This window comes from Parasteatoda tepidariorum, chromosome 8, assembly GCF_982258835.1.
Source record: "Parasteatoda tepidariorum strain Cologne lab strain chromosome 8, Ptep-v5.0, whole genome shotgun sequence".
In the NCBI taxonomy this organism is placed as follows: domain Eukaryota; kingdom Metazoa; phylum Arthropoda; class Arachnida; order Araneae; family Theridiidae; genus Parasteatoda; species Parasteatoda tepidariorum.
The window spans coordinates 87222921-87242887 of NC_141762.1; the positions used below are offsets into that span (position 1 = coordinate 87222921).

A 19967-nucleotide genomic window follows, 5' to 3' on the forward strand; every position below is an offset into this window, starting at 1 on the left:
TCAAAAGTTCATTTTCAATGGGCTAAAATAAGCATGAATTAAATTTGCTAATCTTTTTATGAAAATCCACTCTAAAATTTTTTATTAGTAAACAAATAAGGAGACTAAAATTTCATCATCTACGAACTCTTCGTTAACTTATGAAGTTAATAGATTGAAAGGAAATAATAAGAAAAGGATTTATAACCATTGCTCAGAATAATAATATATTGAAATATCATGAATCTTGTTTTCTTAAAAAAAAAAGGGCTTTTAAATTGGGCTAATCTCACTAATTAAAAACCTATGATGAAATAGTTTTTATTCGACGATAATATTTTAAAAAGTATAACAGAAAAGACCTGTAAAAGTTTAAGTTCTTTAAATCAGTTTTATTTCAGTTCTTCAGATCAGTTTTGTTTAGAAATTTGATAAAAAAAATTTTTCCGAAACATATATTCTCAATGAATAACATAGCTATTTTCAAAGCTGAATCAGAAACAGAGAAAATTGATCCGTATATAGAGGTAATATTGGGCAGGGGAAAAAATTCAGCATTGTATGTTGCTTATTATTTTAACTAATTCTAGAAAAAAATATCATATATTTTTAAAGGAAAATTGTTCTGGTTTGATTATTTTAATTGTTACTTACTTATTTTCCTGTCTATCATTTATGCCAAATCGGAAGATAAATTTGGAAGTGGTGGAAATTTAAATATTTTCTCATTTTTTGCACTCAATAAGTTATATTTGATCATTGTGTTGGGGATATTTTCGTATTGTGATCTGTCATGCCAACTACAATCGCCAAGGTGCCAAATAGATTAAAAGCTTGCAAATTTTAAAAAAAAGAGAAGCTTATGGGTGTTTTGCCGGGAGGGGGGGCAATGAGTTAAACTTTTTGAGTTTGACCTTTTCTGTGACTTTTTTTTTAGTTTCTCGCCGGCCGCTGCCCCAAAGTTGCCAAGTCTTGGCGATTATTCTACCACAGATCATGATGCGGAAATCTCCATTGTGGTGTTTATAAATAATTACTATGTAAAAATAAATTTGTGAGATACCGGAATGTTGGCGAAACTGGTCGATGAGATAATACGCAAGTACTTTTTTATTTTTCCAAGTTTAAAAATCAGCTAAGTGATAGGCTTTTTAACATTTCCAGAATTATCATGCAAAGAATTATCATATAATCATATAAATAATTTACTTACTTAACATATGAAACAACTTAATATATGCCATTCTCGGAATATTTATAATTTTAGATCTCTTTCAGAAGAAAGTATAAATAATAAGTCAGAAAAAATTGTTTGGAAAATCCTATCCATATCCTTCATTATAAATGCTTTAAAATAAATGAAACTAAAACTTATTTCTCAGGTATACATAAAAGTTTAAATTTACTAAACTAAAAATAGTTACTTTATATTGTATAAAATTAAATCCCAATTTGCCTTCCAGCTAAGGCAAATAAGCTTTTTAAATTCTTTTGTTTCAAGATCAAGTTTATGAACAAAAACTATGTGATTCTGAAAATAAGTTTAGTTTATTATATAAATACTTCTAAATTTGAGAACATTGTTAGAACTCTGTCATCTATTAAAAAAGTTTAAAAAATTACTTTTCCTGGATAAAACCAGCTCATGCTCAAGAACGACATCATTACATTAACCCTCTATTTTAATGACTGTTTCATAAACTTCACTGTTACATAAACTATACTGAGCCAATTATTCCTATGTAGGGTCAATTTAATCATTTGATTTTGCAAAAGGTTCAATGAAATTATTTTAACCATTATTTCTTTTGATGTTAATTATATTGAACTAGGAGGCTCCGCCCCCTGCTCGCTAATGCTCGCCAACCCCCGAGAATTGCTACGCAATCCTATGTGGTTCACACCGTGAACCATGGCTCGCTGCGCTCGCTCGCCAATGAACACAATGTTCTAGCACAAAGACATAATATATTATCATCAAAGACATAGTATTTTATCATCAAAGAAATAGTATTGTACTTATGTAGAAGATTTCTACCAATGTTCTTATTGGCTTTTAAAAAAGTATATTAGCTATTTAGATTGTACATGGTGAAAAAATCAAAACATTAGCTAAATAAGAAACATATTAGCAAAATAAATGATCAAATATTGCTTCACTAATATTCTGCATTTTAAAGCGTGAAAATTCAATGCATAAATAAACGCGAAATATAAAAAAAATTCAATGCATTCAATACAAACACTTAAACGTTTTTTAGACGTTTAGGTAGCTCCCAGTAGAAAAATATCAATTCAACAGCGGCCTTTTAAAGCATTCTCACTTCAATTAATTAATTAATTCCTAATTGAGTTTAAATTAAATATTGTCATGTTTTTAGTGCATGAATCTGAATTGAACAACCTGATAATGCTCACTCTGGTTATTGTTATCTGGTTGCTCACTACGTGCTCTTGCGCGCCGAATCCAATCAATTAAAAAGGAAAACTGTTGCCAGCGCGAGAAAAGAAATATCATTGGTTTTTATTGATGCATACATACATACGTACGTATTAGCGTTTTATATAATATAGATGAGGTTAATTATATTAAATGTGAAACATCTTGAGTTTCCTTTTAATGAAGAAACAGTGATATGACTTAAAAGATTCTTATCCTAGTTGGTTGTGATTTTAAGTAAATCAGATAGTGAAATATAAGTTAATTTATTTTACTAATGAAAATTGTGTATTGACCATTAAAAGGAAATCAGCATGAAACTCTGTAGCATTAGGTTATAAAAGTGCAATTGCTATCTTTATAAATTACTTTTCATTGGCACTAAATCTATCAATCTTGCTTTCTTTGTTTTAACATTTTAATAACTCTTTCTATGAAACATTAGAATTCTTTTATAGTTTAATTTGAGTTGAACCATTTGAAATATTCTTATATATCCATCAAAAAATGTCTGTCTTAAAAACAGCATATTATATTTGGTGTCCAAAGATGGTATGTTGTTTGAAAAGACTTATTATTTATTATTATTAAGACTTATTATTTACTTATTAAAGTTTTAAAAAAGAAGAAAAAAAGCTAGTGACCTTATTATAAATTATTTTGTTTATTATGTTATATTTGCATTTTGCCACTTTTTCTAATCATATTCAAGTTTTTTTTTTTGTACTCTACATGGCAGCACAAATTAGTTTAGTTTTTTTAAATTCATTAAAATTAAAAATTGTGCAAATTCTTTATTCTATTAATTACTGTTTTATGTTCTTACCAAACACAGCTTAGTTAAAAAAAAAAAAAAAAAAAAAATTACCAGTTCTTAAAATTTTATTGTTTTATTTAAAAAAATAATTTGTTACACATTCTTTTATCCAGTGATTTTATAGATTTTATAAAATAAATTTGAAAATAAGCTTAACTAAACCAATAAATAACAATCAAGCAAAAAGCTTTTCCTAAATTTTAAATGTACAAAGAATTTTCAAATAAATAAAAATTAAAGTACGGAAAAGTTATTGTTGTGTTTGATTATTTTAGATTCTCCGAAAAAAAGGCCATAAGGCTACTTTGATTCCTACTTTGGCATTTAGTTTTATAAATAGTGAAATTCTTCAGGAACATCTATCACAGCCTGATATTTTTGAAGGTATAATATTTACTAGTCCTAGAACTGTTGAAGCTGTCAATAAATCTATATCTGGTTCATCAGGTGAGATATTTTATGTAATTGATTTCATTCTATTTAATTGATTTTTTCTTAATTGTATCTTCCAATCTATTTTTTTTTTTTTTTTGTGCAGACTACCTTTACTCTTAGAACTCTAAAATTATGTGCTGGTATGTGTTTTCAGAGATAACACAATCAGGGGTCTGTCTAGGTTTTTCTGAGAGGTACCTATTTTGTGAAAATTTAGACATAATTTGAGAAAAATTTAAAAATTATATTAAAAAATCAACACAAAAACATAATAAAAATATAAATTTATCATTTCTTAAGGATACAAAAATAAAATTTTAAGAAAAAGTATTTTGTGAAACTATTGTTTTTCCTAAAGTTAAATTTGTGAAACTACCGTTTTTCCTAAAATTGAATTTGTGAAGGTACCTCTTAATGGTAGTAAATTCGGCCTGGACAGACTCCTGACAATATTTTGATTTTCGAAAAAAATTAGAAATTAAAGTTTCCAACATTTCATTCTTCACCATATTTATCCAAAATTGATTCATTTCAATCTGGAAGGATATTAGAAATGTGCATTAAAATATTGTATTTTAACTACAATCAAAACAAACATTAATAATATCAATTGCCAAATTCTTATACTATAATGCTATGTTGACTTATTATAGCCTAAAATTATTAACTTGATTTATTAAATTTTATTTATGTTATTTTCTCATTTATAATGGCAAAAAAAAAAAAACATTAGATGCATATTGTAAACATTTATTGTAGTCATTTTATTTTTATCAATACATTTTAAGTAACAGTAGCAAAATAGATTTACAGACATTCTCAATAAAATAGATCATTATTAAAAAAAATTTTTTTTAATTGATAATTTTCTAACTGAATTAAATAATAAGATAACTCAGTGATATCTCCTTTGTTTGATGAAAATGAAGTACATACTGAAAGTTATATTTCAAATTTTGATATAATATTTATACTCACAAGTGTGGTAAGAATTGTTGATTTAGTTTTTCTTTCAAAATTCAGTATTTTTAACAATTGCTATTTTTTCATAATTATTATTTTATATTTTATTAACCTGTATTAGCAAGATTCACATGTATATGTTATTTAATTCTAACAAATATTAATGTTTATTGAAAAATGCATGAAAATATTTTCCGATCTTTTTATAAAAGATCTGTTTTCTGTGAAAAGTCTACTTATAATTTAGTAAATTTATAAAAATAAGGCTCTGATTTTTTTTGAAAAATCACAAAAACTGATGATATCTTCTGCCTTTTTTTTAAGATCATGTGGCTTGTTGTGCATTAATCTAAAATAATTGCAAAATAAAGCTCTTTCAGCCAGGTTGCTATATTTGTGAATATGTGAAATTAAGATCCCATTTTTGCAGTGATGAGTTGCAGGGCTGGCTTTAACTAGGTATACAAAAATAACTTACACAATTTAGTATTTCTTATCAAATTGTTTATGATATGGTATTAAAGTGGAAATAGTATTAGCTGAATAATAATATCAACTTCAATGAGAGATAGTATTAACTGAGTATTAATATCAATTGACTGAGAAATAGTAACCATAAAGTAATCTTATTGATATTTTTTAATGTAGTTAATCAACATTGAACAACTTTTTTTTTTAAGATTCAAAAATGTTTATATCATATTAACCCCAAAATCCAAAATTTGAAAAAGATTAGTAAAGAAGTTCTCAAAAAAGGGAAATTTAAAATTACAACTTCTTATACTTTCATATTTTACAAACCATTCTATTTTGTTAAAATTTTTAAGTGTTGGAGTTAAAGATGCATATTTTACTTCATAAAATAGTTTTATTTGAATTTCTGGTATTAATAAATTTAATAATAAAGAAATTAATTTTAAAAACTGTTTTAATGAAACTATCCTTAGGTAAATGAGTATTATCATTTTATTCAAAAAGCCTGTTTCACTCAATTAGTTTCTGAGGTATATGGAAAAAGACAAAAGTAAAATGACAGTAAGCAGTATGATATGAGCATTAATTTTCTAGTTTTCTTTTAATTTTATACTTTACTGTGGCGAATAAAGTTATTTATTTTTTGAATAAGGTTGAAATTAACCTAGATATTTAATAAATGTGCTCCATTCAATAATTTTGATGTCACCTATGTTATGATTGTTCTCTTTACTGTCAGGTTTTATAAATTTTTTTTACATTTAAACATTATTGGGTATTACAGGGCAAAAATACCAAACTTTTCCTTAATTTATTTTTTATGTAACAAACGAAGTATTCCATTCACATTCTAAGTATGTGAAAAAACAAAATTTTAACAATATTTTATAAAATTTTATTCTAGGATTTTGTAAATGTAGCCTTAGAAAACTGATTTTGTGTGACCCCTTGATTCGCAGCAAAGAAAAATACATCCTTGCTGGGACATAACTTTTCAAGAACAAATGCACCTATCTTATTGGAATTTTGCATACTTTTTCTGTATAGAATTGACTAGATTATGCAAAAAAAAATTTTTTATAAAAAAGACAAATAATAAATTAAATATAAGTATTTAGCAGAATTGTATGTAAAAAATGAAAAAATAAAAACTGACTTTTGGTATAATTTAGACTATTTACTATCTTGTGAAAAAAATTGAACACAAAGAATTTTTTAAAAAAACACATGTGTCCAATAATAAGTCGATTCTATCTAGAGAAAATGGAAATTTTTTTTTTAATTAGATCGTGTTTACCAATTTCAAAAATGGAGCTTTGAGAAAAAAAATTTCTATTTTAGTGCACGGATGGTCAAATGTAATGAAAAAAGTTTCCAAGCGCTTTCTCTTCAGAAGTTATTCCTATTAAAAAAAGTCATTAAAAAATATTCTTAATATATAGTATTGAATAAATAAATAAATATTTTTTTTTTTAAGTTTTAAGACCCATGTAATCTTTTAACTGAGAATAAAAAATATGAATCGTATCAAAATCTGATGAATCACTAATCAAAGTTGTTCTTAGCAAATGTAAAATTGGAATAACAAGACTGAAAATTATGTTAAAATTATGATCATCAAAGTCAGTTCCTTAGTCAGATTGGAAATGCCTTTGGGTTTTATAAAATAAATCAGCAGATTACAAAGATATTAAGTTTACCTATATGGTGATTGTCTTTGATACTGATTCATCAGATTTTGCTAACGTTTTTTTTTTCTCTTTAATTTTATTAGTTAAATATACATATTAAAAGAAGTTATTCTGGAACACTCTGTATTTAATTAGATTTAATATGTTTCAAATAAAATCCTATTTGTCTTAAAATAGTATATTTGCAGTATATTAATAGAAAATGAAATATATCTGCCCATTAAATTAATACTTTATTATTATTATTTATTAGCTTCCTATTTCTACAAGATTTAGAGAAATCATTCTTACCTTTAATATTTCCTTTATAGTTTTTGCATAATGGGCATAAATTCTTATTTTGCCAGAAATGCACAGTGAGCGTGTTGAACCAGTGCATTTTTCAGGGGGAGGGGGAACCACAGAAATCATATTTTCCAAAGATATTTTGTTAACGTTATTGACTCCATTTTTCGAAAGAAGAATTAAAATTTGCAAATCATTTATTTTTAAGTAGAAAAATAATGTGAAATGTTCATTTTTATGATAAAATAATTTGTTATGGCTCTGTTTTTGCAATAAAATAATTTGTAAAGAACCTGTTATCAGACCCTAATTTCATAAATAACCCCAGATTTTTTTTACATTTATTTCTTAGACAACTTACTTCCGAAATGGAGAAGCAAGAAGAATTTTTGTGTAGGTGAATCTACAGCAAATTTAGCAAGTATGTTGTAAGGACAAACTAGCCTATTGATGTTATTGTTTTAAAAATTATCTCTTTAAATTAATGTTTTGTTTGTTCTATTTCTTTTCTCATTAATATATTCAAAACTGATAAGTACTTTAACTTGATTTGTTATTTTTTATTTGAGAATGAGAAAACAAAGAGATTTATTACGATAGTACAATTTTAAGTACAATTTTAGCAAAAATAATCATAAAGAATTTTTATCCTTTAGTGTATGTTATTTTTTTAAATATGAACGTCTGACTTCATAGTGTTTTCTCACTTCCAAATTTTGGACAATGATATGCTTTTCAAGTTACAATTATAATATTTTTTAATTTAGAGCAAAAAAATTGTTATACTGAAATACTTAAAACAGTTTAAACAAGCATATTAATGTATTTCGAAGTTTTTTCCATTAATGCTATATTTTTCATTTTATTGTATTGTTTGGCTATATTTTTTTTCAGTTTTAGTTTGAGATAATAGGCTCTTTTATTATGAACTTGAGGAAAATATTTGTAGACTATATATTTCATAAGAAAAAAATTTCTTTGTAATAACAATTTTAGTGATCACATATTCATCCAAGACTTTTTCCTATAAATCTTGTTATATTCTGTGTTGTTTACATAGTATGAAAATTTGGACAAAAGTTACTACACTTGTTTAAAATATGATGCAAAAATTATTTTGGGGGATCTCAAAGCTAAAGTAGGTAGAGAAAGGGAATTTAAATTTGTAACTGGAGGATTTGATTTACATGATCCAACCAATGATAATGGATGCAAATTAATTGATTTTGCCACTTCACGTAATATGATTATAGGAAGCACGTCTTTTTCACATAAAAATATTCATAAAGCTTCCTGGTGTGCCCCATTTGGCACTTATGCTAATCAAATTGATCATATACTAATTGACACATGACATTACTCAGACTTGATGAGCGTGAGAACTTGTCATGGGGCTAATGTGGATAAGGATCAGTTCTTGATACGTAATAGCTAAAGTCTGATCAAGATTATCTAATGCAAAAAAGTTCAAGGGAGAGACGCTGAGAGAATATGACTGTTAATAAACTTAAAAATGAAAGTATAGGATAAGACTTGAATAGCGCGAAATAGTAAAGGAACGTTGAGTTTACTGAATTGTACTGTGGAAAGTAATTCAGAAACAGGTTAAGGATTGGTATGATGTTGATTGTGCCTTTGCTAATGATAAAAAGAATGTTGCATATAAACATATGATACAAGCACACACAAGAAATAGAGCAGAAGAGTATCATAGACTCAGAAAAGAGGTGAAGAAACTCTTACGCCAAAGGAAAAAGGTTTTTGAAGAATTGTTTTAGGATGTTGAACATCTGAAATCCAATTGATTATACTTTAAACAGACTTCTAGTCTATGCTGAAACAAATTTGGTGAAATTATTACTGATGGAAAGGACATTTAGAAACGATGACATGAACATTTTAACGAACTTCTTCATGAAAATTGTGAGGATATTGAAATAATTGCGCCTGTATCCAGCAATCACATAGAAGTTGAGGCTCCAACGCAGGAGGAGATCAGGGCTGCATTAAAAAACTTAAAGACTAAGATGGCTTCTGGACATGATATTATTTCAGCAGAACTGCTAAAAAATTGTGAACCTTTACAGAAGAATTTATCTGAACTTATTAGTGACATCAGGTACTTTGAGATTATGCCAGCGGATTGGAATCTTAGCATTTTGTGTCCAATTCACAATAAAGGCGATCCTATGACCTGTGCCAACTATCGTGGCATTAATCTGATTTGTATAACTTATAAAATTCTATTTAGAATTTTATTTCTCAGGTTGTTACCATTCATTGACTCACAAAGAGGAAAATATCAATGTGGATTCCATGCTGGAAGATCAAATATAGATCAGATATTTTGTCTTCGTCAGATTTTGGAGAAGTCAATGGAATTTAACATTGAAACGCATCTTCTTTTTATGAATTTCAAGGCTGCTTTTGATAATACCAATATAAATTATATTTTTGAAACGATGAATGATTTTAAAAAACCTTTAAAACTCATTAAACTGACAAGACTTGCATTGAAAGATACAAAGTGTAAGATTAGGTTTCTGGGGTCGCTTTCAGAAAATCTTGACACATTTAAAGGTGTTCGACAGGGAGATTCTGTCCCTGTCTACTTTTAATATTGCACTTGTGAGAGTTATTCATGATTCAAACATCAATACCATAGGTTATTACTAATCAGTGGTTATTACTATCAATTACTACTGTTGATAACAGAATGTCTTCTGAAATAGCAAATGGGCTGAGAAGATTTATTAAATCTAGGTTTCTTTCTGGAAAAACAAAGCTCTTAATTTACAAAACTCTTGTCAGGGCGGCCTTGATATATGCTTCAGAAGCTTGAACAATGACAAAACTGGAGGAAAATTGTATCGCAAAATTTTAGAGAAAGATTTTGCAGAGTATACTTGATGGTGTAAATGAAAACAATAACTGGAGAAGGAGATTTAACTTTGAACTGTAAAAGATTTATAATACATAAAAATAAAATCGAATTAATTGGATGGCCCATGTAATTCGAATGAGTGATGACAATACAGTAAAAAAAATATTGCTTTTTTAGAAACACTGCAACAAGAAAGATGGGAAGGCTGCTGTTAAGATGGGCTGATTTGGTGGAGTCCTATTTTCTTGCAATCAATGAAAAGAATTGGAGATCAAAGATAAATTGAAAGTCGTTATGGCGAAATCTTCAGAAGAAGGCATTGGCCCATATTGGGCTGTCTGACCAACTATGATGAAAATAGAATGTACATTAAATCCAAGCTCTTGAAATTGAAGTTAATTAATATTTTTCTTTATTAGTCTTCATGCTTAATTTAGTTTTTAAAAAAACGTATTAATCTGAAATAAGCATATTATATTAATTACCTTATAAACAGATTTAATATTTTTTCTAATGTTAGTAATTAATGATTATTATCATTTTGTTTATTAAATTTCTTGAGGAGTATTTGTTTCATTTTGGATATTTAAAAAAAGAAAAAACTTTGATTTCTTTATATATTTTTTTTGTTTTATTTAACAAAATTATTGTTATAAAGTAAAATGTATTAAGTGTGTATGTTTATTTATTTATTTGTTTGCATTTTAGTGTATTAAGTATCCAAGATAAGTAAAATAAGAATAGGTTTTGGAAACTAATGAGCAATCTACATTACTTTTTTAAAACTATTTTTGAATTAATTTAAAAAGTTAATATATATTGCACATTAAAGGCAAATAATCAAAGTCAAAGCCAATTGAATTTTTGCACTTTCATGCATATGTTCTATTTATTATATAAATTCTAATCTACTTTATTTAGAAAATAGCTAGAGTTCCATTTAAATGTTTTTCTTTTTTTCAAATAAATAATTTCTTCTGAATTATTTAGGAACACTGCTGAAATTTACCTCTTTAGGAGAAGAATCTGGAAATGCTGAACAGCTTTGCAATTTTATTTTATCCTCTTGTATGTTGAAATTATGCTTATTTGTCATTTATTTTTATTTGAAAAGCTAAAAAAGTGTTATGTTAACTGGCATTTTAATCAATTTTTAAACTAATTACCTGCATAATATTACCTTATTTAGAAATCTGAGTGAGGATGTTAAAATTCCATAGTGACATTCTCAAATTTCAAAATTCTTCATGTCTCTTACCATTTTTCACAACTGTATTATTAAGTCACTAACCATTTTTTCTGTTGCTATAAGCAGGGCCTGCACTAAGGACTTCAGATTACTCGCCATTAAATGAGCCAAATATCAAAGTGTTGGCCAAATTTTCAAAAGTCTTAGCCAAAGGCAAGAGTTTCGTCATGCTATATTGCGTTATGTGTCAACAAACCTGCTTGTCTGTATTTTAAGTTTTTTTTCCTCGTTACTTTTTTGTTGCTTATATTATCTGGACTTAACATAATTCTAATTAGTTATGGCACATATCAAAGCGAAATTTCTGTAATCAAATCGAATTATATAAACAAGATTTGTTCGGAAAAATTCATATTGATGTAATTTTCAAGATCAAGGAGAATAAGTATTTTTCTTTTCAAACAGAAAAAATCTCTCACCAAAACACAATTTATTTTGCAAAATTTTAAAGCATTTGGCTTGGTGGGGAATACTTAGCACAGACCCTGTATATGAAGCAACTTTTGTTCTACTGACGGGAGCAAATGTGTTCATCTCATCTTGTCTTCTACTGCTATTAACTCTAAGCATCAAATAATGAATAATAGTTCAAACTTAAATTTATTTATAAAATTATAATTAAAATTAAGAGAAATAAATTTAAATTAAAAGATGTTATTCAGTTAATTAAAATCAAGGAATTTTTTGTAGTTATTTCTTCAGTAATGACTATGGAGCTACATTTTATGTTCGTGAGTGCTTTGAAATCTCTAAAAGTTTTATTACTGCATATTTTTACTATCGAATTTCGCTTGTAACATGCCTTAAATGTTTTTTGATTGCAAGTTACGTACTCTTGTCCCTTTTTTTCTTCTCCTTGTCCCCCTTTTTTTATTTATTTATTTATTTTTTTTTTGCAAAATCAATTTATTTTAATTTGTAACCTAGAAGTTACAGAATTTTTTATTTATTTCGTGTTTAGATCCAGATGGGTGCTGCAAATCATTTCTCTTTCCATGCAGCAATAAAAGAAGAGAAACTGTTCCCACATTTTTACAAGAAAATGGTACTTTATTTTGTTTTTCATTTATTTAAAATTCAATGTATAGAGATTTGTGTCTTCTAAAATTTGAAGTTGCATTTAAGGCTTGTTTGTTTTATGTTTATGTTAGAAAAATCTCTTGGGTGTTTAAATGGTATGCAGGTAGTTAAATATCAGGAAAGTTGCACATCAGTTTAAATACAAGTATGAAATATTTTCAAAAGCTGTATTCAATGAAACCAAGCTCGACCTTAACAAATTACTGAGGTGGGGCAACTTCAAAATTTTAAATAATAGCCCCCATTTTTTTACGAATATTCCATCTTTCCAGAAGAAACTGTTTCAATTTTATTTACTGGTTGTTTTATTTTAGTTTATAGTTTGCTGGCTAATTACAAATAAGGGTTTTTGTGAGAAGTATTAATGATACCAAACTTAAACTTTACCCGCTGTCAGTTGTTCTATCCCCAAGACTTGAGGTTGCAGGGTCAAATTTGAAATCATTAAATCTATCTTTTGAAAACATTTCATTTTGATTGAATGTGTTTTATTAGATTTTGAATCCAATTTGTAATACTAAATTTTTGATACAATGTATATTATTGATCTTTTGTGTATTTTTCAAGATTTTTCACCATTTCCTTTATTTTCTTGTACACCCTGTATACAAATCTGTTGGTCTCTATTTTGAAAAATGTGTATTGTCAGGTCATTTCTGAAATAGTAATGAAGAAAAAATTGATTTAGAATAGTACTACCTAAAAAAATTGTCACTCGCTTTTTTTGAAAAGTATGTACAAATTTGTTGGTCGCTATTATTCAAATATATGCTGTGCTGTTTTTGATGTTTGGGATTCAAAGTGATTATGTGTGTGTAATTATCAAAGAACTGTATCAAGGTATGTAATAAATGCACAAATTATGCAATTGAATTAGCATGCATTGCATATGTATAAATAAAATAAACACAAATTCAGATGCAATCCATATTTATTCAATCGCATAATTTGTGCATTTATCATATACCTTGATACAGTTCCTAAATAATTACTTGTATATAATCATTTTGAATCCCAGATATCAAAATCCGCACAACTGGTGCCTTGATCAGTATATGACCTTGATTCGTATTTAGATCATGATACCAACAATAAATTTTTTTAAAGTTTTCTTAAAAAATAAATTTTTTTTAAAAGTTGTCAGCCGTTAATTCTGAAAAATATGCAATGTCAAGTTACTTGACTTCGAAAATATTATGCGATTTTTAGAAAAGTTTTTCTACTAATGTAATTTGTTTTAAAACTTACATGTGGAAAATTTGAACTTATAAATGCATTTCAAAATAAAAATTCTTGGGGGAAAGTAAGTTAAAAAATTTTCTTTTTTTTGATGGTAGAATGTTTTATACAGAAACAATAAATCTTTCTTTTAATGTTAAAATTTCTAATACTTAATTTAAATAAAACATTCTTGTAATAGCCCATTGTGGGCCACATGGTACATACAGGTTAAGACACCACTCACGTTGAACGTTGGGCATCAGATATCTTTACTTCCAAGACAGCCTGGTACCCATCTATCTGAATTACAGTGACTTAGCCTCTTTGCAACTCATATCAATCATATAATAATATTGCTAATAAATATGCTGATATAAGAAAGAGAACAAATTAGTAAATGTCATTTGATATTGCTCTTTTTTTAAGTAGCAGCAAATAAATAATGTGACTTATTAAATGTGACTGGCAGTTCAGTTTTAAATCATTGCTGGTCTGTTTTACATATTAATTTTCAACCAAATTCTTTCTTCTAATACATACATAAATTAATAATGTTTGTTATTGAATGGTTTATTTTTGTAGTTTGATTTATTTTCTTGCAGAAATAAAATTGTGTATTTTCATTTTTATTTCTTTAGGGTTCAAAATTATTGAAGTTGTAAGTTATGAAACCATTTGTAATCCCTCTCTTAAAAGCCATTGGGAAAAATTAGTTATTGAACAAGTAAGTATATTTTGAATTTTTTTTTCCCGCTAATACAAAATTTTAATTATTTGCAATGAAATATTATTTTAATTCTATGATCTTTCTATTCAACATTTGCTTTATGCAAACTAAGAGTATGATAGAATTTATTGTTAATATAAAACAACAGAATTTTCATTCTTAAATTTGATGTGCAATAACATGGTTATAACTGTAATTCAATTTTTTGACATCTCAACCATTTTATTTTTAATTTCTTGTAAATTTAATCTTAATCACTTGTTGTTTTTTTAATAAAACCAACATTTGTACTTTTTGAAAGATGATTTCTTAGCAGTAGTGAAATTACTATTATACTGATAGTTGTGAATTATCTATCAATATTAACAATATTTATTGAGATAATTCACGAATATCAGTATAATTGTATTATTATTATTACAAATTTAAGTAGTATTTGAATTTCAACAGCACTGAAAAAGATAAATTAAATGAATACTAAGCCATCAATATTTTTAAATTATTTATATTTAATGATAATAAAAGTTATTTTAAATTAAGTTTATTAAATAAAGAATAAATATTTCATTGCGTAAATTTTGTGACCACTTTAAATGTAGAAATAAAATCCTTCTGAAAAAGCTGGAGCGTTGGCAGATATGATCTACTTTTGATAGCTGAAAATATGTTTATAAAAAAAAGGGTAATAACAGTTTTTTGTCCTTTCTCTTGCAATGTTCAAATTAAGTTGAGAAGAAAAGAGAAAAATTCAAGAAGTAAGATTGTTTTCTTTTGTCTGTATTTCCAGACCACATTGTTTGAATCATGAGCATCAATAACAGACAGCATTATTTTGGAATTAAAATATCGAAAAAAGAAAATGTGTTTTTTTTTTTAATTTAAACGACTTAAAACTCCTCATGCACCACAAAGTATAGCATGAGGCTTACAGTTGTAAGTAGAAAACAAAAGGAGAAAAATTTACAAATTTACATTAAAAACAAAATTCCGTCCGTCATTCAAAGTAAATGTTTGCATTCAAAATTATCTTATTCATTTAAAATGCATCAAGTTCTGGACTGCTTTTATGATATGCTTATCATTTGCTGCTATAGTTTGTGTGGAAGAAGAGTTTATCATTTAAGATTTTTGAGGGAATGTTAAAAACTCTTAATCTTAGAAGAGAAAATTAATCTTGTGAATGATGCAGTTCAAATTTAACCATGATAAAAAAATGTATTTATAAAGTGTTGAAGTATGGAATTCCCCTGATTTGACTTCAGTGATTTTTAAGAAAAATATTATTAAATAATATGGATCTGCTTCTGCACTACAATTTTGCTGTTGGCAACTATTTTTTGGAAAAGGTTTATGAGTTGGTTTTCTTCCAAGAGAAATGTCATAATAATGTTAACAACTACTTAGAAAAATGGTGTCCATCAAGCTCTTTTAACGAATCGAAGATAAATTTTCAGATTTGAACAAATTAAAAAGGTAATTTTAAAAACTTGATTTTTTTAATACACTTTATGAATAATGAATAATTAGTGTTTTTGAATAATCCTATGAATTTCTGTTTACAGTAAAATGACCAAAGGAATCATTTATAGACAAAGCTGTATGAAATTTGTTCACCTTCTTCTATGAAGGTATAAAATTGCAAGAAAGAAAAAGGGAAATATATAGAATAAAAACGAAATGTCTTTGAATTAAAAAATAATTAAGACTAATTTGTGGAGAGTAAATTTACTAACTGAAAAAAGATTTTTGCACCTTAAGATTTTAATAATCTAATTGCCAATATTTGTTCAAAAAATTTCTAAAATTAATTCTCCTTACTCAAGTAGCATAAAAAATACAACATCTGAAAGAATCGCATGTTTCACATTCAATTAAAGTTCTTTTTAACAAAAACATTAATGCCACAGTTTAAGTAAGTTTCAAAAGTCAGTTTTTGCTAAACGTTTTAGTACTCATCATCAATTTATTTTACAACAGTGGATTCTTTTTCATTCAAACAATAAAATTTTTACAGATTCTTTTGTGTTAAAATGATTTGACTATTTAGTATATTTTTTATAGAATATAAATGTTTAATTTTGTCGTTATTGTGAAAATTTTATTTAATTTTCACTAAATTGTTTCAATTTCAGGGTCTTCCCAATATTCTAGTTTTCTTTAGTCCTTCTGGTGTACAATATTGTCATAAATTAATCAAGGAAAGTTATTTTGGTACATCCTTGCCTAAAGTGAGTTATTAAGAGAAATAAATTATTAAAATGAAATTTAAAATAATTTTTTGAGACATTTATAATTTTTACTGTTAGTAAAAGTTTACTTTTTAAAAATCAATTCCTTTATTGCAAAGGTGTTTTAAATAAGGAAAAAATCTTTTATTGCAGAATGTGAATAAAAATGTATAAAATGTTTTTTGAAAAATAAGTTCAAAATTTTTTATGTGATAAACAATGTTAAAGGCACACAGACAAGATTTCCTAAACTATACTAGTTTTGAAATTAAGTACTTCAAGTTTCTTAATTCTTTGTTTGCACTTAGCACTGAAAAGGAATCACACCTTTCTGAACGCTATTCAGGTTTTGTAGTTGTTTCTTGATATTACTGATACAAAATATTCTGTCCTTATTTGTTCTGATGTTTCTGTTTCCTTTCTTTCTTTTTTTTTTTTGATTAAACACATATAATTTCCATTAACACGCGATTTTGAAAGAACTATTTGGATATTTTTCAAATTTCTTTCCCTAGAAAAAAAAATGAAAAATGCTAGACCTATCAAAACTACTAAGTTTTTATTAAAAAAGTGAAGTTACCATTTGTACTTTCAGAAGTTCGTGTAATTTAAGTGATGATTTAATTTCTTAGTTTTTTTCCCTTTATATTTTGAGGATTTTTGTTTTTAGATTTATGATGTATTGCGTTTTCTTTTTGTTTACATTTATTTTTCAGTTTGTGGATTATGTTTTAATTCGCTTGTAAATAACTTATCATTGCTTGAAAATAGCTATAATGGGAAATTCCATGGTGACTGATGTTACATTTTGACAGGTTTTCATTTTTTTTTAAACTTTTCTTCATCGATAAATATTTAATAATTTTTTTACATAAAATTCTATGGGATGTTTTTTAATCGCCTAAAGTTGCTGCCGATGCGTAAAAGTCTCCTATAGGTGTTTTGTTTTTATAAAAATATAAAATGTTACTTACGTTACATAGAAAGGACATAAGGTAAAATCATTATTTTTCTAGATAAAACCTCTAATATCAATGAAATCTGATTTTTAAAAAAATCACTACCTTAGAAATAATGTTATAAATTTTCCAGAAAATTTTTTACTTTAATTAATGGCTTTTTTTATGAAAAAATTAATTAAATCAATGCTTTTTTTCTTCTTCAAAAATCAAGTGATTTGAATTGCCATCATGATAGAAATCCAGTGATTTAAGCTTTGTCAATGCTGTTTCAAAATAAAATAAGACTGAAATTATGTGTTTGATTTTTTGCAAATTACATTGTATTCATTATAGTCTGTACTCTTTAAATTAAATCCAGAGAGAACCAGAAACAAGCATAAAAATTCACAGAGATAGCGTTAAAAATATTTTTAAATATTCTTAACTGGAAATATATGTACTAAATTGGAATATTTTACAAAAATAAATTGATAAATTTTGTGCATAGTTGAAAATATACATGTTACTATGTACTTTCTTTGTTTTGCCTTTTCTATAATGAATGTTAGCATTCTTTTATTAGCAGAATATTGATAAAACATAAGTATTAAACTTGTACTGTATTTTTCTAAATAGTCACACTGTAAATTCTTTAATTATTCAATCTAAAGTATCATCATTATATTTTTTTTCTTCAAAAATCTGATTATTATTCTTTATGCTATTAAATGTAATTATTCCATATACTATGGAGTCCAAGATTCAACCTGTTAGTTTTCATTCATAAAAAAACAAGTTTTTTTTAATTATAAATCAATGGAAAAACAGTTTTTGGTAGGAAAATTCTGCTACATGTTTCATGTGATTTTTCGTAAAGCTTATTTAAATTTTTTGAATTGATGTAACTTATAGAATAACGATCAATTTTTCACTTTTCTGCCGAAAAGTATATTTATAGCTATGGAAAAGGTATACAGATTGGTACCCTAGTAGAAAAAAATTTACCTTCAGTTTTTCCTTTTTTACCAATTACAGCCGACAAAAAAATTAGATACACCTAAATTTCTTATTAAATGAATGTGTCTCAATGAAATTTGACTTGTATTTTAAAAATATAATTAAACATTTATAATAGTTATAAAACACTTGATGAATTTTCATTTATATACGTATTATATCTCTTTTTTCCCCCCAGATAATTGCAATTGGCCCAAGCACTGAAAAAGCATTGATTGAAGCATCTTTGACTCCTTATAAGATTGCAGTTAAGCCAACTCCTAATGCTGTTTATGAGATCATAGAATCTCTATCATAAAAATTTGTTTATAGAAAAATATTTTGTTGATTTAACATATTTTTATAAAATGTTTATATTTCAAATAAAAAAAAGAGTATGTTTTTATTTGTATTTAATACTGCTACTTATTAATTAATTATCAGACAATGTGTATAAAAAAAGTGAAGTTGTGTCCTTTCCATAAGTTATGATAATTCAAATGAAATGTCTGGAAAGTTATTTTCAATAATAGAAGATGATCTTTGAAAAAATAATTGAAGATTTGAGATTTGTTAACTGCTTCAATATCTTGAAAGTATCTATCCGTTGAATTCCCTTCTGCTTTCCCTAATCTACAAGCAAGCAGTGATGGCAAGTTTATTCCTTAGTGGGAAAGACAGCGAAAAAAAGTCCAATGAAATGCCAATAAAAAATTGTCATGAAAAAGAACGAGGTTTTTCTTTCAATCCAAGTGAAAGAAATTTTTTTTTAAAAAATATCAAGCACCAAAACGATTTTTGAAACAGTTTATAATTTCAATCTAGTTTAAATAATATTAATTTCCAAGATATTTGTGAATATGTGATTTTTAAATAAGTGGACGCTGAAGAGCAACAATGGTGAAAAAGTTTTATAAGTTTCTGAAGAAATTAAAATAATTGTAATCTCTCAATATTTCATGTAAATAAGTAAAGCATAGTTTTATAATGATATAAAGAATTGTGAAAATATAATGTTGGTATATACTACTAAATGAACAAATCACACTAAATATATACACTGCTTCAAATTTTATATTGAATTCACAATTACAAATATCATACTTTTTGTAATTAAATACTGCTAAATGTTAATACTCAAATTGACTCTTAGATGATAAGATATGAAGATTTTAAAATTCTGTCTGAAACTAAAGTAAATAATATAAAAATAATTGTTTTTTAAAAACAGTAAACATGAAAAACTTTTCTGGTAATATTAAATTTTATTTGTTGAAATTTATTTTTACTACAATTATAATATACGCATTGCTAAACAATTGTATTGTTCATTCTTTGTTTCTTTCATTTGGTCCAGTTTTATCTGGTTTTTCACAGTGTCCAGGGAGAAATACAACACTGAGGGAAAACTAGTGAACTGTCCCAGTTAGAAAACTAAATGTTATTTATTTTTTATTTTCTAATTTAATGCATTGCTGAAAACTAATTTTAAACAGCAATTCAGGGTGTCCAGGGAATTTATTGACTCTGGAAATTTCCATGAAATATCAGAGAAAT

General features: G+C 26.1%; 1 protein-coding gene across 3 annotated transcripts; it reads left to right on the top strand.

Annotated features, from left to right (window-relative positions):
• Positions 1-68: 68 nt before the first annotated feature.
• Positions 69-18816, top strand: LOC107442586 (uroporphyrinogen-III synthase). 3 transcript variants are annotated; one of them, XM_016056187.5, is made up of 8 exons: positions 69-506; positions 3512-3683; positions 7437-7505; positions 10959-11036; positions 12179-12262; positions 14157-14242; positions 16378-16473; positions 18610-18816. In XM_016056187.5, the coding sequence occupies exons 1-8, from the start codon at positions 444-446 to the stop codon at positions 18727-18729; spliced, it is 768 nt and encodes a 255-aa protein (XP_015911673.1). In that variant the 5' UTR covers positions 69-443; the 3' UTR covers positions 18730-18816. The 3 variants fall into 3 exon arrangements, with proteins under 3 accessions (XP_015911673.1, XP_015911680.1, XP_042908141.1); XM_016056194.5 differs by lacking the exon at positions 16378-16473 and having other exon boundaries at positions 298-506; XM_043052207.3 differs by lacking the exon at positions 10959-11036 and having other exon boundaries at positions 298-506.
• The last annotated feature ends 1151 nt before the right edge of the window (positions 18817-19967 follow it).